Below are 25,303 nucleotides of genomic sequence, written 5' to 3'. Positions count from 1 at the left end.
CCCTGGAGCCACGCTCGGTCTCCGACGAGAGGCCCCAGCGCCTATCGGAATGAGAAACAGGCGAGAAGAGGAGGGTGCCCTTTCCAGGCCAAGCCCAGCCAGGGAGAGCTGGGGATGGGCGAGGGTCGGCGGCAGGTAAGAGATCCCGGCAGGAAGGGCCACAATCGGCTCTACGTGATGGCTTATTCCTCCTTTCTTAAATATCCTCTCCCAGTGGGATCGGGGCCTGACGTGTGGGTAGTTGCGGAGGAGCCGGGGGCGCTTCAGTCGGGCTGCCTCCTGCCGCGCCGAGAGGATTTAAGGTCTCCTTTGGGTTTGCTTTTTTGGTCCAGCATTGGGACTTCGGAGAGCTCCTCAGTTCTGGGCGAGGGGTGTGGAGAAAGAGTAGTAAGCAGTAGTTAGCACCAAACCACAATGGCAACTGATTTTTAGTGGCTTCTCCTTGTGGATTTCAGAGGAGATTTTTAGACCCAAAAGTTTCAGGAAGACCCCAACATATCCGAGCAATTCATTAAAGAAGTTGGTCATCGTGAATATTCGCGGGCCCCCTCCCTTTTTATAAATAGGGGTAAATTCAGGAATACAGATGTTTCAGTGTCTAAAAACATTAGCAGCTCTGCCACTTAAAAATTGTGTGTATGTGTCTGAGTCTCTGAAGACCTAAATATTTGCCACGAAACTTCAGAAATTAACTGAAAGTATATTACAAATAGGAATTTTAAAAACAGTATTTGGAAATATTTGTTTTGTGGTCTTAAGAACTTGACCGTATTCCCTTTTGACTTTGTAGTGTTGCAGTGGACTAGATTGTTGGGGTTTTAAATAGGCATTCATGGTTTTATTGTGCTTTTTAAAGTTACACAGTTGCAGATGAACTAATATCTTACATTTTTAAAAGGGAGATTAAGAAACAGTTTGATATAGCAGTGTGTTTCTTGTTAGGTACCTACTGTAGAACTAGTAATCTATAAATTCTCGTTTCCTCTTGAATGACTAAATTCTGTAATATCCCCCCTTGCCTGCAGTGTTTTGTCAATAGAAGGTGCACGTGGAAGGAAGCATGGGAAATAGTTATTACCATTGTCCACAATTGTTAAATTTGTTACAGGATTACTTGAGTGTTTCAAATGGACACATTTGGCTGTAGGAAAATAAACAATTGACTTTATTTGACATACATGTTTACCAATTTTGTGGTGACCTTTGGAGATCAATATATTTCATAAATGAGTAAAGTATGTAAACTGTTTCATCCTTTTAGCAGAAAGATAAAACCTTTTGCCGTAAAAGGAAGCAAAAAATAACACAACATTTATGTTCATAACAGTCTCACCGATATAAAATTGTTTTAGTCGACTCTGCGGTCAAAATTTTAGCTGCATTTATTTCATTGATCCATAATTTCTACTGGTTAGTTTGTATAGAATCGTTCTGGGTCCAGGATTGGTAGTTTTGGTCACTAGATTGGTGGGGCTAACTATAATATGTATATGAGTAGGGGCTAAAGGTTAAGCAGTATTCGAATTGATCTGTGATGTCAGCTTAGATTGGACACCACTGAAGTTTGCTTGCCATACAGGGCAAGTAGCACATACTGGTGTGGAAGGATTTATTGTTCTCTTCTAGCAACCTATGATTTGCTCCAGTGATTTTGCTTGCAAACTGACTGGAATATAAGAAATGCCCCCTATTTTTGCTGTTAATCCCCCCCTTTTGGTTTTGTTTTTTTAACAAAGTTGCTTAATTTGAAGGTGAATAAAAAAGAATAGGTTGTCCTTTAGTTCTGTGAGGGGAATAATACTTGAACAAATGTGTGCGGAGAAATTGCTGTTATGTTTGTTTAAGGTGGAGTTCTAAGAAAACCTCAAATGATCTGTATTGATGGAAAAACGGTTTCTATAATGAAAAGGGTTGAAATTTTTATATGACTTATAATATTGATTTGAGTTACAAAAGTAAAGCAAAAGTAAACTTGAGTTGCTTGTCCAATGGGATGGACAGGAAAGACAGGAAATAAAGACCAATGAAAATTTAACTACTGTGGAGAAGTTTTACATTTATGGAAAAAGAAGTAGGAACCTTGTTCATCAAATTGATAGAAAAGCTTTAAAATCTAAACAAATCAAATGTCTTTAGTATAATCGAATTCAGACTTTGATTTGCCTAACTGAACCACCGTATTCCTAAGGACAGTTCTCCATTGTCTGAGCATGTCCAAGTGTGCAGTATAAACCGGCTAGAGTATATGCTGGGAACTGTTCAATTCTTTCTGTTTAAAAGATAGCTGAGGCTCAGGATTCAGAATTAACCATGAAACCTAAACCCTAAGATTGTAACAACTCTCTTCTATTTTTTTCCCTCTGGTGTTTATTCTTAAAAACCTAAAACATTTAATACTAAGCGCCACTACTTTTATGCTTAGGTGTATTCTTTGACTTAGAAAAAGTTGGTCACGTGTACCACTTCTAGAGCCCTTAGGGGTATATTTTTTAAACCGTGAAGATACTTCTCATAAAATCTTTAAAAACATTTTCTAGATGAATAATGTCAAAATAAGGTCTATATTCTAGGGGCATCTGGTCCAAATAATGCAGTTTTCTTTGGACTAGGCGTTATAATGTGTTGAGAATGGTAATGAATTAACTCTATTTTAGATATGGAATGCATATCATTCCAATACAAATGCATTAATAAATCCTAAGATTTGTAGGTTTTATGTGCTAGTATGAAAATTACTACAGATGGATAAATCATATGTTGGAGACATAAGATAAAAAACCTTTTTATTTTCTGAAGATACAGTGGCTCATAGCAGATTCGTTATTGTGATATGGTGTAATTATGCTAGATGGCAATTTTATTGTTAGATTATACTTTAATCTTATTTTTTAAGTTTGGTATCTGAAGACATTCATTTGGTGAATATTATTATGGCAACTAAAAGCTAAATATGATAAAATGTACAAACGAGGAAATTTTTTTTTAAATGAAGACATTATTAGTGGCCTAACATGCCATTTTAGCAACATAGCCTGCTAGAAATTACTGTTTTACTGCAAATAAACTTGCACAGGGTTTGCAAATGTGTAAGTTTATAAATAAATTTGCATAAAATGCAAATAAACTTGCATTCATGTTTTCTCTGAAGGCTCTTGAGTTAACTTTGCATAAAGGTGTTAGTTATTCTGTACTTCCAGGAAGTGAATTATTCAGGTCAGTTACATTTTTTTCTTCCCAGAGTCTAAATACCCTTTTTAGTGTTTAGTGTCTTTGTGGATGCATCCTTTTTTTCCCTTTTGTCTTTTTTTAACTTTTTTCCCTTTTTCTTTCTCCACGTGTTCTATTTTTTTAAATTATTTTTATATGGAACGCTTCACGGATTTACATGTCATCCTTGTTCAAGGGCCATGCTAATCTTCTCTATATCATTCCAATTTTAGTATATGTGCTGCCGAAGCGAACACATCTCCACATGTTCTAAATCCGCTTTTGTTCCAACTCCATACTCAAGTATTCTCATAACCTCCAAATGACTAATTAAATGCAAAATTCAGTGGTATAGTACTTGGGTTTCTGATTCTTGCCCACTATAGGAATGTGCTTCCTGCGATGATTAGAGTCATGATTATGGTAATAGTTAACAGGTGCTGGGTGCTTTCTAGGTGCCAGGCACTGTTCTAGGTGCTTTACCTCTGTTAACTTATTTAATCCTCCCCCACAAATTTGAGATACTGTTATTCCCATTTTTTTTAGATGAGGATGTAGATATACAGAGAGATTATGGCAACTGTCTTACTACTAAGAGGCAGAGCTATAAAGGTGGGACCTGGGGTTAGAAATCAGGCATCTCACTTCCTGAAGTGATGAAATTTAGCTTGAAAAGATTAATTCAATTTGATTTCCTGCTCATTATTCAATTTCATTGTGGTGTTTGTGTATTTGTTACTACAACACTGCCTTAGCATCCTCTAACTAGTTGAAAGGTTATGTTAACCAATTTTTACTATTGATACAAAGATGTCGTGAAATATTAAGTTTGTGTATGAGCTTCCTTTTTTATTAACTCTTACACCTTGACATATATCACTGCAATTCTTCATGTGAATGCCTATTAAGGAAAGATAAAGTTAGAAATCTTTGATCCTGCTAATAAGCTTGCTTTTGTTACATTGAGAGTATTTCAGAAATACTCAAGTTAGAATACATACACACAAGGAAAATTAATAACTCATTAATATTGTTTGCTCTCTACATGTCTGTGTTGTCTTTTGGTCAGGATGAGCCAGAAAGAATTGTATTTTTTTTATAATTTGTGGTAAATGCCTTTATGAAGTGACGTGTTCTGGACATATGCTATGGTCATAAGGACTGTTGATGAGGTTTATTGTTTCTGTTTGTTTATTCCCTTACATTGTTAGTGCCCATATACAAAGGGGGACAAAGTGATAACTCACTTTATGTATGAAGCCTTGGGTTTCAGTCGAATTTTATCACATTTCATATGTCCCTATCCTCTCTTGCAGGTTTTCCTTAGGGAAGAATATTTTACAATGCAGCAAGTTTTTTCTAATGAAAATTATCATAGCACTACATGTTCTGTCTTCAGTAAGTGGTAGAAGCTTACTGATACTGTAGTAGTTGTATTCAGTGGTGGTTGGGGGCTTACACTGAAACTTCTATACTCAATAACCTTTCTTGTCACCAGTGTCTCCTGTTTGTAAGACAGTTTACTAAGCTAAGGGGGATGTAAGGCGTAGTAGAGGAATAAGAGTTTACCCAAATAGGGATGGACTTTCTTTGTTTCATTAGTCCTGGTAATGTAATGTTTGAATTGTATAGCTCTAGTCATTACATACTTTGGTTAAGTATGATTTTTGTGATTGTCTCTTTGGCCCAATAGCCATTAAATTGGGGATTTTTAAAAATTTCGTATTTATTCCCCCCAATGGAGAACCGTATCTGTCTTTAACTGTACTTTGTCACCTTTCTCAAAACCTAAATATTTTCATCACATTTTTTATTCCCAGTGTCTAAGTAATCTTTTAATATTTAGTATCTTTGTTGGCAGCATCTTTTTCTTTCTTATCACAATTTTCAAAGCTTTTTTTTTTTTTTAAGTGTGCTTTTCTTGTTGGGATCTAACTCTTCCAAATACAAGAGCATTTATGGTTCAGCGTCTTTTATAAAATATGTTCTTCTCTACTTTATCTCTCGTTTATGTAGTGCCACCTATGTGTGTAATTTTATTACAACAACCTTAGGAGGCTGATCCAGTTCCTTATTTGCAGACAAAGAGTCTGAGGTCCAGAGATCACTTCTTGGAGAGTCCCACAGCTGTTATGTGGTAGAGCCAAGATTTTGAACCTAGATCTGATTCACAACTCTTAACCACTAAGCCCACTGACTCCAATAAGAGCCCTAGCTCTCATCTAGTACAGTGTAGTTCCCTTTGTGCATTCATTCAAATTCATTCAATTTACTGTCTTTGGAAACCTCTTAGGAATCTCCTTAACCTGTTTTCTCCACAAACACCCAACTTTGCTTGATAGATAGGGATCACAACAAAATGTAGTTTTCCAAGTTGGTGATGGGTGGGGTGATCGTGCTCTGGAGGTGGCCAGAGAAGCAGGGTATGGGGTGGGGTGGGGTGGGGTAAGGGAAGGATCAAAAGGAGGGTTACTGGGGAAAGTTTGATGAGAAGCAGAAAGAGGAACCCTTGTTGGAGTGAAGGTTTAATAAAAGGCCTTAGAACTCACAGGAGGAGGAGGTGTTTGTCCTTGGCGTGAGTGCAGGCCAGAGGCTACCTATGAGTTTCTTTTATTCTACTTATTAAAGCAGCAACCAGAAGGTATTACATGCCTTCTTCCTTCACTTAATATGAACATGGTGACTAAAAATGACTGATTTTGAAACAATCATGCAAACATTCATATACAGATAAGCCTCATTAACTCGGAAGGCAGTGGCCCTGTTAGGCTATGATGATTACTCAAACCATTTCTGACACTACATCTGGAATTGCATTCAGAGCCTGCAAAAACTTCTAATTTCTTTTTGAATAGTCACAACACTTGCAGATCTTCCTCTTTTGAGGGAATGTTTGATTTTAGGAAATAAGCAAATGTGGTGAATAACTATGATTAAAATGGGCAATAATTTTTAGGCAAATAGAAAAAAATAAAAATATAGCAATGTAGTAATAAGGCTGACAGTAGAGTGCTTTTATGATGGGTCCAAAAACACTGCCCAACATTTGTAAATGTTTTACATCAGCGCTGTCTACTACTAAGCCATATGTGGCTTTCGAACACTTGAAATGTGTCAAGAGTGAATGGGAGACTGATTTTAATTTTATTTAATTTTAATTAATTTAAATGTAAATAGCCACACATGACCAGTAGCTTACCATGGTGGACAGCATAGGCAATAGTATTGGAAAGATGCTTGATTTACTGAGAACAGTTCTTCACTCAGCTACAATAAGGTTCTGTCAGCTGACTAAAGTACTTAACATTTTTAGCATATAATATACAGTAAGAAACTAATGTTAATTACTGCCAAGACAGGCAAACATTATAAAACTTTAGATAAGGATGAAGACAAAAGCAATGGCCCTTTTTTGTAAATAAGGGATCGATCAATCACCTCCTAATAAGAGTCTTGATTTTAATTCATAATATAATACCACCCTCAAAAAGCAGATTGTTGATTTGTTATTAGCCATCATGCAAGCACAAAGGAGAAATGGGGGCCAGGGAAGTTCTCCTTCCCATTCTCCATAGTTTTTATGATTTATTTATTTATTTATTTTATTTTATTTTATTTTTTTTTTTTTGAGACAGAGTCTCACTGTGTTGCCCTGGCTAGAGTGCCGTGGCGTCAGCTTAGCTCACAGCAACCTCAAACTCCTGGGCTCAAGGGATCCTCCTGCCTCAGCCTCCCGACTAGCTGGGGCTACAGGCATGCGCCACCATGCCCGGCTAATTTTTTCTATATATTTTTAGTTGTCCGATTAATTTCTTTCTATTTTTAGTAGAGACGGGGTCTCGCTCTTGCTCAGGCTGGTTTCGAACTCCTGAGCTCAAACAATCCGCCCGCCTCGGCCTCCCAGAGAGCTAGGATTACAGGTGTGAGCCACCGCGCCCGGCCTTAGTTTTTATGATTTAAATTATAAAACTAAGAGCCTAACAGTGACCAATTCCTGCCAGTTTAGCTCAAAATCTGGCTTCTCTGTTGCTGAAATAGTAGTGTGAGGCAAGCAGCCCAGTAGAGTACTGGGGGCATGCACCCTTATGAAATCTAGTATATTCTAAAACATCATGGTCAATATTAAAGTAGAGTTCTCAAAATATGCTATAGAAATAATAATTTAGCCACTTTGGGTATAACAGAACACATGGATGCCATTATAGTCCACCTTGATCTTACAAGGGAACTTTAATCTTTTAGCATAGCTTTACTTTTAGTCATTTAAGCTTTATTTCAGAAGTTTGTTATCTCTAAGTTGCTTCCATGTCAGTGTTTTCAAGGGCCCTGTCTCAGCTTCCATAGTTTTTCTTAGGAGCAACTAATTAATACTTGATTCCATATGCTTTAATTTGATATTTTGGGAAGTTCTGTTTTTTTTTAAAAGAATCCTTTTATGTCAGGCCTTTGAAGACATATTTGCTTACCAAGACGTTTGCATTGAATCATATGTTTAAAATATTTATTGGGCACCCATTATATGCCGGAAGTTGTACCAGTTACTGAGGACACAGAAGTTAAAGAATGGTTGTAATCTGAACTAGTTAGTTATCTTCCTGATATCCAACATGGATATCAATATCCAAAGTCACAAGGATTTACTACAATGTTTTCTCCCAAGAATTTTACAATTTTAGCACTTACATTTAGGTTGCTGATGCATTTTCGTTGATTTTTGTATATAGTATGAGGTAAAGGTCAAAATTTAAAATACATTTTTGTATGTGGATGTCCAATTGTCCCAGGTCCATTCGTTGAAAGCACTATTTTTTCCCATTGAATTGCCTTGACTTCTTTGTTGACAAAGGATTTATTTCTGTCATATGCAAGCTGTTTCTCAGTGTCTAAGCTTTTGTGCCTGCTGCCCCTTAGACCTAGTGAAATGCCTCTCCGTCTTCCACTCCCTTTCGTTTGGTTAATTCTTCCTCATCCTTTAAGGTTCAGTAGGAACCTCACCTTCTTCAGTATGTCTTCCCTTATCAACCTATTGCTACCACCCACGCCACATACCTTTTCCCCAAGTCTGGGAGAGGAACCTCTTAGGCAATGATCCATTTAATATTAATAGATATTTATTGTGTTCATACTAGGCACTTTGAAATATAACTAAATAAAATAAGACCTGATATTACCCTCAGGAAGCTTATTTCTAGTGAGAAAATGGGCTATAGTAACAGAATGGAGTAAGTTTATAGTAGGGATAGGCATAGGTTGCTATGAGAGTGCAGAGAACAGGAATTTAACCTACTCTTCTGGGTTTTCCCATTGAAGGTGACCTCAGAATTGAAACATAGAAGACTGACAGGAGATAGCTAGGTAAAAAAGAGGGGAAGGACAATAGGAAAGAAAGGAGAGGCCCAGAAACTTCAGAGTATGGCACAAGTAGTTTAGCATTGTTGGATCACAAACTCAAAGGATGTGAAAGATGAAGCTTGAGGGGTAGGAGCAGATCATGACAAGCTTTTTACAGCCAGAGGAGTTTGGCCATGATCCTACAGGCAGGGAGAAACCACTGAAAGAAACGTACAGAACAAATCTGAGTAAGAAGCTTAAATCTCTCCAAGCCATTTTAAAATGAATTGAGATATAAAGCCCTTTGCGTTTCTTTATGCTTTTTCCTACTCTTCTAATTGTCAAAAAACAAACAAACCCGAACCCTCCTTTTCTATACCTACTAAAAACTTCATTTTATAGAATTACAAGACAGCATGCTGATTAAAGAATTCTTGATAATTAGTTAGCTATTACTTTAGTTCTATCTGTCTGCAGATTACTAGTCATTGTGTCATCAGATATAAAAGATTTAAACCTCTGGATTTTATGTTATATTTTTCTCCAAGGCCTGTGAGATTGAGAATTTAATTAAACTGTAGCAGTTGGACTTTTTTTAGTGGCGTTTGTAGCATATGATTGTTATATTTAATTATTTGCTGTTGTATTCTCCTAAAATTTTATTAAGCAGAAAAAGATAGGTTACAACAGGTCTATACTGGCTAACATATAGCTCTGGAACAATTTTCTTAGTTTTCAATATTTCTAGCCTAAAATGTATATAGAGCTTTGCACTCACCACCACATTGTAAATTCCAGTATGTTTGTCTCTCTTCTGAGTTGTGGAACTCTTTGGAGCAATCTTTTTTTTTTTTTAATTTAGTATTTCAAGTAGCACATAGTAGGTGGCAATATAGATGTGATTAATGAATGCTCCTCAAAAACTGACCCTCGTTCGAAGCTCCATTGTATTCTTAAAAACATAAAAACAAAAGTGATTTTTAAGCTTAAAAATTAATTTAACTGTGGTGTTTTTTTTACAGGCATTTGTAAAGGATGTTCATGAAGATTCAATAACAGTTGCGTTTGAAAACAAGTAAGTCTCTTGACATAGAATTTTAATGTTCAGGTGCTTTAATATTTTATGCTAATTCCTTTTACTCTTCATTTTTTAAATTGAAGTTTAGTTTGAGTGTTTTTCAGGAATGGATCATTATGTTATTGACCAAGATGTTTCTGAACAACCCAACATTAAACCAATGGAATGGTCGTTAGCAGTCATTCCTGCTAATGACCTCAGAGGTCCCTTATTGTGTAATATTGATCCTTACATCTCAGTTCACGTGAATGTGAAGAAATAAACCAGATTCTTCTATATTAGTAACTGAGAGTTTGGATAGGATAATTTGTGATTTTTAAAAGATGGAGATGAAGGGATTCATGATTATTGGTTTAAAAAAAACTCCATGTGAGTTTGATAACATAAAATCTAAAGCTGATAACTTTAATTATCTGGTATGTTTTTTTTTTAATTTTTTCCTCACAACACATAAGGAGCAACGGTTTAGTATATTTTATCAGAAATAATTACCCATTAACTTATTTTTTTGTTTCATATGTTTATAATCAGTGATAGCAGTAGCTAATCTTTTCTGTTTCCTTTTGCTCGATGGGAAAATCAAAATATTTATATGCCTAGGAATATTAGCTGTATGAAACCATCAACAGTATAGGTGTTAACATTTTATTGGGGGAAACAAGCCTCTTGACTAAATTTTTTGAATGGTAATGAAAGCTATTTTCATGGTAGTGGGCAAGATTCTAAAGTACATATAATCTACTTAACCAAAGTATAGATGTGGGCCATGATCTTAGGATTTTACTGAACTCTGATGAATAGTTAGACAGTTATGACATTTTGGCTTTTATGTACTGAGAGAATTAATAGTATATCAAAAGCAGGCCACAAATCTATAGAGACAGAAAGTAGATTAGTGGTTGCTTAGTGCTTAGCTGGGGTGGGTTGGGGGAGGGGAATGATGAGGGGAAGCCATAGCCAAAGAATACAGGATTTCTTTTTGAGATGATGAAAATGTTCTAAAATGGACTGTTAATGATTGCACATATCTGTGAATATGCTGAAAACCATTGAATTGTACATTTAAATTGATGAATTATATGGTATGTGAGTTGTATCTCAATAAATCTGCTAAAATGTAATATGTGATCGAGACATACTGAGCAATAAATAAAAAGCATCTTCTGAAATAATGTAAAAGCAGCCCTGCATTTCAGCATCTAGAAAATAAATTCTGTAATTAGACTGTTAGCAGATCGTTTTGGCTAGCAACTGGACAAAGTAGTATCCTTTGATGCCTGATACACATTTAGGGAGCCAGAGAAAATGGTTGAGAGTATCCAAGCCTATTTATACCTCTAGACTAATAATCTCACTTCAAAATAGAAGTTTGAATAATGGAATAACTTTCTTTGAATACATAAAGCCAAACGTTTCAGAATTTGCCTCTCTGCTGTTTGAAGAACCCATGGTTATATAATAGACAACAGCATCACACCTCTAATGGAGGAATCTTTGATAACTGGGAGAGTAATTTCTTTCTTGTAATTATACTCTTTAGTTACTTAACTTAGTCCCATCACTAGGAAAACACTCTTCCCTATAAATGGATTGTTATCTTTATTTGCCACTCTTAGTTTCTCCTGTAATCTATAATCTAAAATGTTAAGCAAACACTAATTTCCTCTATGCATTTGAGAATTTTGTCTAGTTTATACATTGATATATCAGATTTAGTTCTTTTTGGTTTTCAATCATATTTTTACCATAAGCTTAAAATCATTCCATCTTTAGATCTTCTAATTATTTATCTCCTGTACCGTATCTGCATTGAAGCTTCTCTTCAAGCCCCTTGTCATCCTGGGAATTTGAAATAGATCATCTGTTTTTCCTTGTGTTCATGAAGTATTTTTTTTTTTTTTGAGACAGAGTCTCACTCTTTTGCCCGGGCTAGAGTGCCGTGGCGTCATCCTAGCTCACAGCAACCTCAAACTCCTGGGCTCAAGCGATCCTTCTGCCTCAGCCTCCTGAGTAGCTGGGACTACAGGCATGCGCCACTATGCCTGGCTAATTTTTTCTATGTATTTTTAGTTGTCCAATTAATTTCTTTCTATTTTTAGTAGAGACGGGGTCTCGCTCTTACTCAGGCTGGTTTCGAACTCCTGAGCTCAAACGATTGTCCTGCCTTGGCCTCCCAGAGAGCTAGGATTACAGGCATGAGCCACCGCGCCCGGCCTCATCATGAGGATTTAATAGGTCCCTACCAAAGTAGTCTTTTTCCCCTTGTGTGTTTCCTTTTTGTTTTTCTGTTAAAAACAAAATAAGAAAGCGTTTTATAGAACTTCGGGTTATATTTACCTTTTCTATCATTCATGAAGAAACTCTTATTAGTATGATAACAAGTTGTTTTAGGTGCTTGGTTTTTATGAATAGGTGCTTCCTAAAGATTTCATAAAGCATAAAGGTGTTTCTATAAACATTTTTGAATAACGAATTTAAATTTTTATCTCTATGCACTTAAGACTTAAAATAATTCTTCCTTCTTTGAAACCAAGAAAATATATATATGATTTACAAGTAAAATTTAGCAATGAATTAGCATTATAATGGATTAAAAGTCACTAACTTTCAATAAGTATAAAAAGCCTTTTCTGAAGTAAACACAATTTTTTTAAGTTTTATAGTTTTCAAAATAGTTTCCTCTGTATAATAATTCAGGGAAAGGTTCAGTCTAAATTAGGCTCTAATCACATTTTCACAAATTCTGACTTAATTATTTACCCCCTTATATAATAGCTCTTCTTAAAAAAATAAAACAGCACTTTTGTCAATAGAATTTTACTAAGAAAGCCCTTTAGCAAAATATTGACATAATGCATAGAATAGATCTCAATATTTGCTAATGAAATACCCAAAAAGAATCCAGAAGTGACTACTCCAGCAGTTGAATTTTCAGCGTTTTCGCAAAGTCTGCCTTTTAATATTTTATATCATTGTGGGTATAAAAGAATGATTTGGTATCTTTCAAAGTTGTTCCATATCATTTTAAATTTAAAAAACGTAGGCAACTTAATCGAACTCCTATAGGCTGTCTCCATCGGGTTTCTGTGGTTTAGGAGACCCCACCATCCCAGTGCATGCTGATAACGTCATGCTGATCAGCATCCATGACAAGGATTGACCACCTCGTGGGATCTAAAATTTAAAGGGGGACAAGTGAGTTGTGAATTGCTAACATGCTGACTGCCCCATTTTGCTTGGGAATTAGCAGGCAGTTACTATGGTCTTTGGAATGTGGTTAAAATTCCTTTGCAAGTGAAAGTATGTCGATATTACTAACAATTAATGATACTAACATTTAATTTAAATATCAAAGGAAATTTCTGTTGTGGTCTTTTAAAATTCTGAGAAGTTGAAGTTATTAGAAAAAAGAGTTTTAAAAATCATGATGTTGTTCTATTGTGTTTAGAGAAATATTCCAAATAGAAGTACAAGGCTGCTGTGCTGCATGCAGACTTTGTTGAAATGTTCCTGTTGCCATTATGCCGCACTCAGCAAAAACTGACCCATTTTAAAGCATTTGCTTCTTTAAACTAGAAAAAGAGGGTCACAGTTACCCAAAAGTTGATGGCAGAGTGGTCATTGTTTCAGTTAAACATGAAAAGCATGCTAAATAATTGTATATTTGCTTATTTGCAGTTGGCAGCCAGAGAGGCAGATTCCATTCCATGATGTCAGATTCCCACCTCCTGTAGGTTATAATAAAGATATAAATGAAAGTGATGAAGTTGAGGTGAGTTCCCCTGCTGTAGAGTTATTAAGCATTGAAGGAGTTGGGGTATTTAATTCGCCTGTGCTTTTTTTTTTTTTAATATACCTTGTCTTTAACACTATTTAAATTCCTTTGAAAATTATAGCTGAGATGGACATGTGCTTTTGACTAACCCGTCTTAATAATGATTTGAAATGATATGTGGTGCTTAAATTTCGCTATTTGAGCAGCAGTCAGCACATCCATTTGAAAGTCACTACCCAAAGTTCATTTGCCCACTAGTACTTCTTTTCCCCCTTTCCTCAATCTTGGAATCTTTGTTTGAATGCTATGTTGTTCATTTACAACTGTGTCTCCATTTTAAGCAAAATGGATTAGGAAAATTAATTTTACAAAGGAAAGAAATCATGCTTTATTATAGATCAGTTTCCTAAAATTTCTTTACATAGCAGTGAATCTTCCTGGTATGTATTTTTAAAACAGCCTACAACCTTTAGTTTATACATATAGGCAAAACCTCTTTTTTGCAGGACATACTGTGAACCACCTCATCTGCCATTGAGCTCTTTGACTGAAAGGTGCTGTTAGAGATCTAACACATGAACAAAAACATTATGTTTGTGATTTCTCTCTCCATTGGAAATTGGTTTTGTATTTAAGGCACTTACAGTATTTTGTATACTTTTTGTAGTATTCTCTTCTTCCTACCCTTTCACACACATTTTGAGCTGCTTCTCTTCTTTCTCCACAAAATTAAATATAATGCCTGTTAATAGTTGCAACTTCATGAATATTTGCAACATGAAGGAAGCAGCTAAGTAGACATTTGTATAGGTAAAGTAAAATGGTTCTAGGTCTTTGAGTTCTTATTTGCTGCGCTAGGTACTAAAGGTGCAGTGAAACAGGACAGAGTTCTGTGCCATTTATTTATTGATTGGTTGATTGTCTTTTTTTCTGGACATCATTTATTTGACAGAGTCCTTGGCCTTTGAGGTCACATTCCAATGAGGCTAGCTAATATGACAGGTGTGAGTAAGTCAGACGAAGAAAAGAGCAAGAGGGAGGGTGGAAGGTGATGTAGGGGCAAGAGTGCTATTTTAGAGAGTGGTCAGGGAAGATCTCTGATTGTCCAGGCCCGTGTTCTTCTCTCAAGAGTTTTAAAGTGGAAATAGGATAAAGTGTTATTTATTTGCCAAAATGTACTGAGTACCTACTACATGTAGGCAACTGGGCATAGTTTTGCAACAGATCCTAATAGGGAACAGAAACACTGTCTATACTTAGCCGTCTGCTTCCTCAGCAGACTTCAAGCTCTCTGAAGGCAAGAACCAGGTCTTTTGGGCTATCTATATCAGGAGTACTCAGTAGTCTTTGATGGAGGAACAAAAGGGACTTTTCCACAATTTAGTCACATGACAAGTGGGGACTAATGAGACACTTGCTAGAATGACCTCACTGTATTACATAACAATTAGCTTAGGTTATTTCTCTGGCAAGAGCAGAGTTGAGAAAGTGATGGAGGCAAGAGGGAAAGGTAGGTTAAGTTGTATTTAGCTGTTATATGGTATAACCATTAACTTCAGTTGTAAACGGAGATGAGTTTGAGCCTTGACTTGCTTGTCAACCTTAGACTCTGTACTTCTCTCTCCTCTTGGGCCTCTTTTCGCCAACCTCCTTGTCCTCTCTGCTTCTGAGTAATTCTGTCTACCTCTCCATGTATACCATATTGTCTTTTTTCCTATTAACCTTGATTTGCTAGCGTCTTCACAAAAGGTTCCATGCTGCACATCGTAAGTGAACTTTGAAATGGTCACCGGAGAGATTGGTTAGAAGAACTGATCCACAGTGTGCCAGGGAACAGGAAGATGATATCAGAGGATTACCAGTGTGGAGTTGTCCTTTATAGTAGAGAGGAAGTAGGAGACCAGAGAATGACCTAGAATCTGTCCATTTAGTTAGTCCCCAGGAGACATGAATGCCAGCATGGTATCCTTAGTGGGATGAGTGGTCAGTAGTCTTACTCATATAGTGACCAGGCAGTAGGCCAGAGGCAGTAGCTCCCAGTTTTTGCTTATTAGAATAAAGCAAAAGTAAATTTGTACATTTTTAGATACATTTTTGTAGCTCACTATCCAAGGAAATTATGCCTATGTTTATGAATGGTCAGGTTTTATTTAGCATCTGTGTTCAAAGTACTAATTATTATTGAAGTAGAACAGAAAGATAGGAAGATTGATTTTTATAGGGAGCTCCCAGGCAATCTCAGGTAGTTTCTGATTATGTATCTCTGTCTAATTCAGGGTACATAAGGGTACAATTTGGTTGAAGGTATATGGCATATGATTTGAAGATACCTAGGGGCATTTTAAGAAAATTTCCTCAATGTCTAATTATCTATGGATTTCAAAATTATATTAATCATTAAATATTCTGTGTTGTGATTTTTGTGTAGGTTTATTCCAGAGCAAATGAAAAAGAGCCTTGCTGTTGGTGGTTAGCTAAAGTGAGGATGATAAAGGGTGAGGTAGGAAAATGTTTATTTAAATTTCTTTTCTTACGCTATTCCCTTTTCTAAACCCAGATTCTACATTTCAGTCTGGATTTCAGTCTGAAGTAGTATCTCATTTTGAGTCATTTTATTAAAATGTTTTCACTATTTGATATGTTTCAGTTTATTAAATTTTTCCCCCTCTAGAAAATCTATTTTAAAGTAACCGAATAGGGATAGTTTGTTGCTTTTACTATAAAAACTATGACTAGGAATGACTTTTACTTTTTTCTCTCAGTTTTACGTGATAGAATATGCAGCATGTGATGCTACATACAATGAGATTGTCACAATTGAACGTCTAAGATCAGTTAATCCAAACAAACCTGCCACAAAAGATACTTTCCATAAGATCAAACTGGACGTGCCAGAAGACTTACGACAAATGTAAGTTGGTACACATGAAATGGTGAGAATTTACAGGCAATATACGATTAATTTAAGAAAATATACATTTAAAATAGTAGAAATTGAATTTTAAATTTAGTGAACTTTGGCAAAAATGGTTTGGCTTGCAAAAGTAGTGGGAAAAAATTTATTTAGCTTTTCCTAGTTATATAATCAAGCCAGCCTTGTACTTGTTTAAACTTAACTTGGCTAGGTACATGGCTGATGTACACAACGTATATTTGTTTTCTAAGGTTTAATTAACTTCATTTACAAATTTTAAGATTTTGAAATGAATAAAACACATGTGATTGTTCTGTCATAAGTCACAAATCAAATTCTATGCTATAAAGATTTTGCCAGGTCTTTCCCTTTTAGCTAAAATGTCTTCAGATAAGTATGTAATTAGTAGAGCTAAGAAGCTTCAAAAGGTCGTCTCTGTCTTATAATCCTTGATCTCAAATAATGCTTAAAAACTTTAGATAAGAGATTCCTTGTAGAAAATTTCGTCAAGAGGATATGGTGAATTTTATTTGGATGTGTTATGCCTCAGATAAACATTAAATTGCAGTTCAGAATACACAGAAATCCTTTTTGATTCTAGAGATTGTGTATGTGTATAAATATTTGTGCCTTCTCATTTTTATATGTTTCCTTCTCTCAAATTGGCCAGCAGTTTTTCTTTAAAAAAGACAACAAAACAAAATCAGATAGCTTATAGGTATCCCCAAAAGCTTTCTAACAGTTGGCTCAAGAAAACTACTGACTTATATGTAACTGAAATCAGGAAACCTGCAGAGTAGAGTGGTTCTTCTAAATATGTCTCCTTGGTGATCTAAGCCTACCAGTAATCCCTTAAGAGCATGACTTCTTTTTTTTCATTTTTCTATATCAAATGCTTGGTTTGGCTGAATATTTCAGAGATGTACAGCAAGGGAACTAAACTTTTAAATGGATATGGCATGTTTTACATAAATCAAATTTAATATGAATCCATGATTCGTCTTTATTTTTATTATGTTATTACATTTTAGAATATTGTGGGGGTACAAATGTTTTGGTTACGTGATTTGCTTTTGTACAGTTTGAGTCAAAGTTGTAAGTATGTTGTCCATCACCCTGATAATGTGCATTCTACACGTTAGATGTGAATTTACCCATCTCCTCCTCCCCTCTCCCACCTTGTTCATTTATTTGAATTTTACTACCATATGTGCACATGAGTGTTGATCTATTAGTTCCAATTTAGTAGTGAGTACATGTGATGTTTGTTTTTCCATTCTTGCAATACTTCACTTAAAAGGGTGTTCTCTTCCATCTAGGTTGTTAGAAAAGGTATTAGTTCACCATTTTTATTTTTGTGGCTGAGTGGTGCTCCATGGTATACCTATACCCCATTATATTAATCCACTCATGAATTGATGGGCAATTGGATTGTTTCCACATCTTTGCGATTATGAATTGTGTTGCTATAAACATTCAAGTGCAAGTGTCTTTTTAATAAGATGTCTTCTTTTCCTTTGGGTAAATGCCAGTAATGGGATTGCTGGATCAAATGATAGGTCTACTTTTAGTTCTTTGAGGTATCTCTACACTACTTTCCATAGAGGTTGAACTAGTTTGCAGTCCCACCAACAGTGTACAAAGTGTTTTTTCTCTCCTCATCCATGCCAGTATCTGTTGTTTTGGGACTTTTTAATAAAAGCCATTCTCACTGGGGTTAGGTAATATCTCAATTGTAGTTTTGATTTGCATTTCCATGATGATTAGAGATGTCGAGCATTTTTTTCATATGTTTATTGACCATTAGTCTATCATCTTTTGAAAAGCTTCTGTTCATGTCTTTTGACAACTTTTTAATGAGATTGTTTGATATTTTCTTGCTAATTTCCTTGAGTTCTTTGTAGATTCTGGTTATTAGCCCTTTATTGGATGTATAGCATGCAGACATCTTCTCCCTTTCAGTAGGTTGTCTGTTTGCTCTGTTGATTGTTTCCTTGGCTGTGCAGAAGCTTCTTAATTTGATCAGGCCCCATTTATTTATTTTTGCTGTTGCTGTGATTGCCTTTGGGGCCTTCTTCACAAATTCTTTGCCTAGGCCGGTATCTGGAAGAGTTTTTCCAACCTCTTCTTCTAGAATTCTTATAATTTCATGCCTTAGGTTTAAGTCTGTTTATCCTTCATGAATTAATTTTTGTGAGTGGTGTGAGAGGTGTGGATCCTCTTCGAATCATCTACATGTGGCTATCCAATTTTCCCAGCACCATTATTGAACAGGGATTGTTTTCCCCAGTCTATGTTTTAGTCAGCTTTGTCAAAGGTCAGATGGCAGTATGAGGATGGTTTATATCTGGATTCTCTGTTCTGATCCATTGGTCCATGTCTCCATTCTTGTGCCAGTACCATGCTGTACTGGTTACTGTACAGTTACTGTACAGTACCAAAACTGGTTACTATATCCTTCCTTGTAGTATGGCTTGAAGCCTGGTAAATTGATGCTTCCCGATTTGTTCTTTTTGCTTAAAGTTGCTTTGGCTATTTGGGGTCTTTTCTGGTTCCATATGAAGCATAGAATTATTTTTTCTAGATCTGTGAAAAATGGCATTGGTATTTTAATGGGGATTGAATCTGTAAGTCACTTTGGGTAGTATAGACATCTTAACGATGTTGATTCTGCGGACCCATGAGCATGATATTTTTCCATTTGTTTACGTATTTTCCGATTTCTTTCCTCAGTGTTTCGTAGTTCTCCCTGTGGAGGCCTTTCACCTCCTTGGTTAAATATATTCCTAGGTATTTTATTTTCTTTGTTGTTATTGTGAAAGGTGTTTAATTCTCAGTTTCACTGTTGTTGGTGTAGAGAAATGCTACTGATTTATGTACATTGCTTTTGTAACCTGAGACTTTGCTGAATTTATTTATCAGTTCCAGGAGTCTCTTGGCAGAATATTTGGGCTTTTCTAGATATAAGAGCATATCATCAGCAAAGAGTGATAGTTTGACCTCTTCTTTTCCTGATTTGGATACCCTTGATTTCCTTCTCTTGTCTGATGGCTCTGGCTAGGACTTCCAGTACTGTGTTGAACAGAAGTGGTGACAGTGGGAACCCTTGTCTGGTTCCAGTTCTCAGTGGGAATGCTTTCAGTTTTTCCCCATTCAGTATGATGTTGCTTGTGGGTTTGTCATACATGGCTTTTATCATATTGAGGTATGTTCCATCTATGCCTATTTGGTTAAGAGTTCTTACAAAAACGTGCTGAACCTTGTCAAATTCTTTTTCTGTGTCTGTTGAGAGGATCATGTGGTCTTTGTTTTTGCTTCTATTTCTGTGGTGAATCACATTTATAGATATATGTGTGTTGAGCCATTCTTGAATCTTTTGAATGAAGCCCACTTGATCATGGTGGATTATTTTTTTGATGTGTAGCTGAATTTGGTTTGCTAGGATTTTATTGAGAATTTTTGCATCTGTATTCACAAGGGATATTGGTCTGTAGTTTTCTTTTGTTGTTGTGTCCTTTCCTGGCTTTGGTATTAAGGTGATTTTCGCTCCATATTAGAATGAGTTGGGTTGGGGAGGATTCCTTCCTTTTCTATGCTCTGAAATAATTTCTGTAGTGTAGGTACTAGTTCTCTGTAGGTCTGGTAAAATTTGGCTGTGAAACCCTCTGGTTTTTTTTTTGTTGGGAGATTTTTTATTGCTGCTTCAGTTTTGTTAACTTGATATTGGTCTGTTCAGGAGTTCAATTTCTTCCTGATTAAGCCTTGGGAGGTTGTGTGTTTCTGAGAATTTGTCCATTTCCTCCATATTTTCAAGTTTATGTCCATAGGGATTTTTATAGTATTCAGAGATGGTATTTTTTATTTCCGTGGTATTGGTTTTAATATCTCCTTTTTCATTTCTGATTGAACTTATTAGGGTCCTTTCTTTTCTGTTTCTGGTTAATCTAGTGAGATGCCTGTTTTTTTTTTATTTTTTCAGAGAACCATATTGTTTCATTAATTTTCTGAATAATTGTTTTGTTATTGATTTCATTTAGTTCTGCTCCAACCTTAGTATTTCCTTCTACTGGGTTTGGGATTGTTTTGCTCTTCCTTTTCTACTTCTTTTAGAGAATTCATTAGATTGTTCGTTTGTGTGATCTTTCTGTCTTTTGGATGTAGGCATTTATGGCTATGAATTTTACTCTTACGACTGTTTTTGCTGAATTCCACAGATTTTGATAAGTTGTGTCACCTTTGTCATTTAGTTTTATGACTCTTGTGATTTTCTTCTTAATTTCCTCCTTGACCCAGTAATCATTCAGCAGTAGATTGTTTAATTTCTGTGACTTTGTGTAGATTTCAGTGGTTCTGTTGGAATTTATTTCTAATTTTATTCCACTGTGGTCTGAGAAGATACATGGTATAATTTTTATTTTGTTTGATTTGTTGAGACATGTTTTGTGGCCTAGGATATGATCAATCTTAAAGAATGTTCCATGAGCTGATGGGAAGAACGTGTATTGAGTGGTTTGGGGGTAGAATGTTCTATAAATGTGTATTAGGCCCATTTGTTCTAGAGTTCCATTTAAGTTCATTGTTTCTTTAATTAGTTTCTGTCCTGTTCTGTCAGTGGGGTGTTGAAGTCCCCGATTATTACGATGACATTGTTTATCATTTTGTTTAAATCAAGTAGGGTTAGGTTTATGAATCTGGACGTACTTGTGTTAGGTGTATAAATATTTAGGATTGTTATGTCTTCTTGTTGAATGTTCCCTTCACCATGATATAGTGACCATCTTTGTTTTTCTTTATTTTTGCTGATTTGAAATCTGTGTTATCTGATGAGAATGGCTACACCAGCTTTCTTTTGGTTTTCATTTGCATGGAATATTGTTTGCCATCCCTTCACCTGGAGTCTGCATGAGTCCTTGGGTTAGATGTGTTTCCTGGAGACAGCAGATACTTGGCTTGTATTTTTTAATCCATTCGGCCAGCCTGTGTCTCTTGAGTGGGGAGTTCAAGCCATTCACATTTATTGAAAGAATTGGTAAGTGGGGTGGATTTCTGTTCATCCTGTTGAGTAGAACTTTATTGCTTTTTTTTTTTTTTTTGAGCACTTGAGCCATTATGGTATATGGGCTCTAAGCTTTAGCTTTTGGATGATTTTACGCTGGTGGGTGTCTGTTGTGCTGATCCACGTATAATGTAGTACTGAGTATTTCCTGGAGGGCTGGTCTGGTCTTGACAAATTCTCTCAGTGTTTGTCTGAGAAACTCTTTATTTCACCCTCATATAAGAAACTTAATTTTGCAGGATACAGAATTCTAGTCTGACGATTATTATGTTTGGGAAGACTGAGAATAGGGCTTAAGTCCCTTCTGGCTTATAAGGTCTCTGTTGAGAAGTATGCAGTTAGTCTGATGGGTTTTTCCTTTGTAAGTTACCTGTTGCTTTTGCCTATGGCTGGTAGGAGTGACTCTTTCGTGTTTACTTAGGCCAGTCTAATGACTGTGTGTCATGGTGATTGCCTCTTCATCATGAATCTCCCAGGGGTCCTTTGAGCTTCTTGTACCTGGATATCTAGATTTCCTTCCTGCTAGACTCTAAGCCTCTCGAGGGTTGATCTTTGCCGATACCTTGCTCTTTCTTGTTCTGCTCCTCACCTTCTGGCACCCTTCCTTCAACCCCACATCTGATCTACATTTTTTTGGTCATTTTTTCTCTTTCATCTGAAAAAACTTCTTACTGAGACGCTCTGGCAGGTGGTGTGTCTGGTTAGCCATTTTGGAAAAAGTCCATGATTCTTTTAAGTATAAATCTGTCTGCATGCATTTATGCTAATAGTTGGCAATTATTCACCTCAACAATGGATATTCTTTTTATTTCTAGGTGTGCCAAAGAATCGGCACATAAGGACTTCAAAAAGGCAGTTGGGGCCTTTTCTGTAACTTATGATCCAGAAAATTATCAGCTTGTCATTTTGGTGAGTGTTTTTGAGTTGTCTATTTTTGATTTATTTTATTTGGGGCATTTGCTTTGATAATAATGTTGTTAATTTAAATAATTTAGTCCATCAGTGAAGTCACCTCAAAGCGAGCACATATGCTGATTGACATGCACTTTCGGAGTCTGCGTACTAAGTTGTCTCTGATACTGAGAAATGAAGAAGCCAGTAAACAGCTGGAGGTATGTCACTTTCCCTAGCATTGCTTGTAAGGTTATCTAGAAATAATAACTATACAGTGCCAAAACTTGCATATGGGCAGCTTGTCATTTATTTACTATTTCTTAACAATTCCTGTGTTCCATAGTTTGGAAAATTAAATTGTACAAAGCATAATCATACTAAAGTTTTCATGCCTGAGGTTCTAAAATTAAGCAGCAGTTTGTGTATATTAAGGGACTTCTCTGGTCAGTTCACTTCTACTAGAAGTTTATCAAAGCTGTTAATAAAATGAGGCAATGCTTCTTCCATATAACATGTTATCATTAAAGTACTAGAGTGTATTTAAATATCTAATCATATTCCTTTCATTATGTATGTTTATCTCTGTTTAAAAGGGTTTAGAACTTCTTCATTCTAATTGGTTGTCACTCTTTAAAACTCCTGTCTTCAGATTCCTGCCAGAGGCTATTTCCCTAACTTACTATTTCGTCTCTTAAGGTGCATTTTATCTACTTTTATTAATCCTCCCGTAATTTCCATCACCATACATTTATTTTCATTGATAACTATCTAGTACTTCCATCCATGACCATAGAAACTCAATGAATTTTAGTTTAATGTGCCAGCTCAAGTATATTACTGTCAAATTCCAGAGTTCCTCATTCATTTCATTAGAGGGTAAACACTGTGCAGTTGAAATAGTAAAGAAAAAGGAGTTCCAAACAGCATTTTAAGAGAGAAGGTAGCCAAGGCTGTATTCTTTTAAAACCCTGCAAAATTTGCCACCTTCCAACTTGATGTGCGATTGCTGAACTCTTAGCAGGAGAAGAAAAGTTTAATCTCCTTTTTGCTGCTTTGTTTTTCTTATGGCCATGGAGCTCTGTTTAATTGTTTTTTGCTCTCATTGTTTCTTGATGTCCCTGTGTTCACAATTTTGTGATTTCTTTAGCAAGTCTCTTATAACTTTTAGGCCTGAGCAGCCTCCTTACTTTCATTGTGAGTATTATGGAAATATACTCATATGCCTCTTAAACATCTAATTATTCTTAAATGATCTGTTATACTTTTGGCTTACTATTTTTCAATGAATTAATTATCAGTGAAAAAGAATGAATCAGGTTAATGAACCTGGACTCAAAAAACATGACTTTTTGAAAAGTCCTAGGAACATTTTGTACATTTTACTACTACAGTCTTAAAAAACCATGGATATTGTACTTTTAAAAATGTTTATACTAGTTAAACTCATTCATTGAAATGATCAGGTGTGTTGAATAATGAGAAACTAGTGTGCATGCCTGTCTTTCTTCACTACTAATATTAAAGAGATTCACATATTCCTATAAGAAATTACCATTTTCAACATGAGCCACTAATATGTTTGGTTTTCATTAATGGCATGCTAGAACTAAACAGTAAATTTTGATAATGCTATTAAAAACAGTGACTATCCACAAGTTTGGAGTGTCGATGTAACTTAGTTTTGCCGTCACTGAATATTTGAAAGAACTCATCATACTTGTGGATCCAGATCACAAGGTCTTACAGACTCTAATCTCACTTTAGTTTCAGATGCATGTTTAAGATAAGTTTTAAATCTTTGACATTCTGTGATCATTTAGTTTAACTACTAACTACTAAAAGACCAACGGTTTTTTTATTCCTTTCCTCAGGTTCTGGGGAAGGAGAGTGTATTTTTAATGTCATCAGTTCAACAGAGATGTGTTTAGACCATAGTACCTAGTGAAAAGTTATAAAAATGGCAACTGTTTTTAGAAAAAATATAAATACTGAAATCCTTTAATAAAAATGAAGTGAATAAAGTTTTTTGCAAAGATGGCATTTTAAAACTTTTTTATGTACATAAATAGCATTGAGTCTGTTAGACCTAGTGAGCTGGTTTTTATTTGCGAACATTTGATCAGCTTCTTAATTACTACATTGTTGATGTTATTGGTTAACTAAGGCAGCCTTGCATATAGGTTTTGAAAAGTTACCCTGGAAAATTGTCAACAAGCTCTTTCCTATTAACAAAAATATATAAAATGGCATAGACCTTCAGTAACCTAAAAAGCACTTATGCTATGGGAGATAGTTTCTAAAACCTATTAGTTTTCAACTGAAACTAATTTATAGGCCCCTTATGTACAGGGTCAAGATAATTTACATGGCTGACGTAAATACAGTTGTAATAGTTGATAAAGTATATTCATTAGACATGCATTTCTCTTCAGAGTTCAAGACAGCTTGCCTCGAGGTTTCATGAACAGTTCATCGTACGAGAAGATTTGATGGGTCTAGCCATTGGTACTCATGGTGCTAATATTCAGCAAGCTAGAAAAGTTCCTGGGGTCACTGCTATTGATCTAGATGAAGATACCTGCACATTTCATATTTATGGAGAGGTAAATATTTTATTAAATAGTTTTTTTCCCCAAAATTCAGTATTTCAGGTGGCTAATCTTTTGTCTTAAAACTTTTCCCCTTTTTAAATTAGGATCAGGATGCAGTGAAAAAGGCTAGAAGCTTTCTTGAGTTTGCTGAAGATGTCATACAAGTTCCAAGGAACTTAGTAGGTGAGTCAGAAATAGTTGTTGATATACATTAGAAAAACAAAATTTAGGTAAACTATTTATACTGATAGAATTCCATTTTTTCTCACTGGAGGGTTTCATTTAATTGAAACATAATCCTTGAAAAATGGTCTGTTACTGCAGCAAAGAGAAATATTTGGTATAAGTATGATACTCAAAGACTACATTTTCTGAAGATATGCAAAGGAGATTGCTTTGCTAGTTCAAACCTACTAATGCCTGGAAGGATAAATTTGCCCAGCCTCCTCTTCATATA

General features: G+C 35.6%; 1 protein-coding gene across 7 annotated transcripts in view; it reads left to right on the top strand.

The window, feature by feature from the left end:
* FMR1 (fragile X mental retardation 1) overlaps positions 1–25,303 on the top strand; it is a 43,122-nt gene that overhangs the window by 380 nt on the left and 17,439 nt on the right. For all 7 annotated transcript variants that reach the window (XM_012665297.1, XM_012665303.1, XM_012665304.1 and 4 more), the window contains exons 2-9: positions 9,561–9,613; positions 13,295–13,388; positions 15,820–15,891; positions 16,154–16,302; positions 22,177–22,270; positions 22,357–22,473; positions 24,688–24,858; positions 24,951–25,029. In XM_012665297.1, the coding sequence (XP_012520751.1) occupies positions 9,561–9,613; positions 13,295–13,388; positions 15,820–15,891; positions 16,154–16,302; positions 22,177–22,270; positions 22,357–22,473; positions 24,688–24,858; positions 24,951–25,029 (829 nt within the window). The remainder of the gene's footprint in view (positions 1–9,560; positions 9,614–13,294; positions 13,389–15,819; positions 15,892–16,153; positions 16,303–22,176; positions 22,271–22,356; positions 22,474–24,687; positions 24,859–24,950; positions 25,030–25,303) is intronic.

Source organism: Propithecus coquereli, unplaced genomic scaffold (genome assembly GCF_000956105.1).
Source record: "Propithecus coquereli isolate 6110/MARCELLA unplaced genomic scaffold, Pcoq_1.0 Scaffold99, whole genome shotgun sequence".
Classification (NCBI taxonomy): Eukaryota; Metazoa; Chordata; class Mammalia; order Primates; family Indriidae; genus Propithecus; species Propithecus coquereli.
This window is presented reverse-complemented; position numbering and strand designations above follow the sequence as displayed.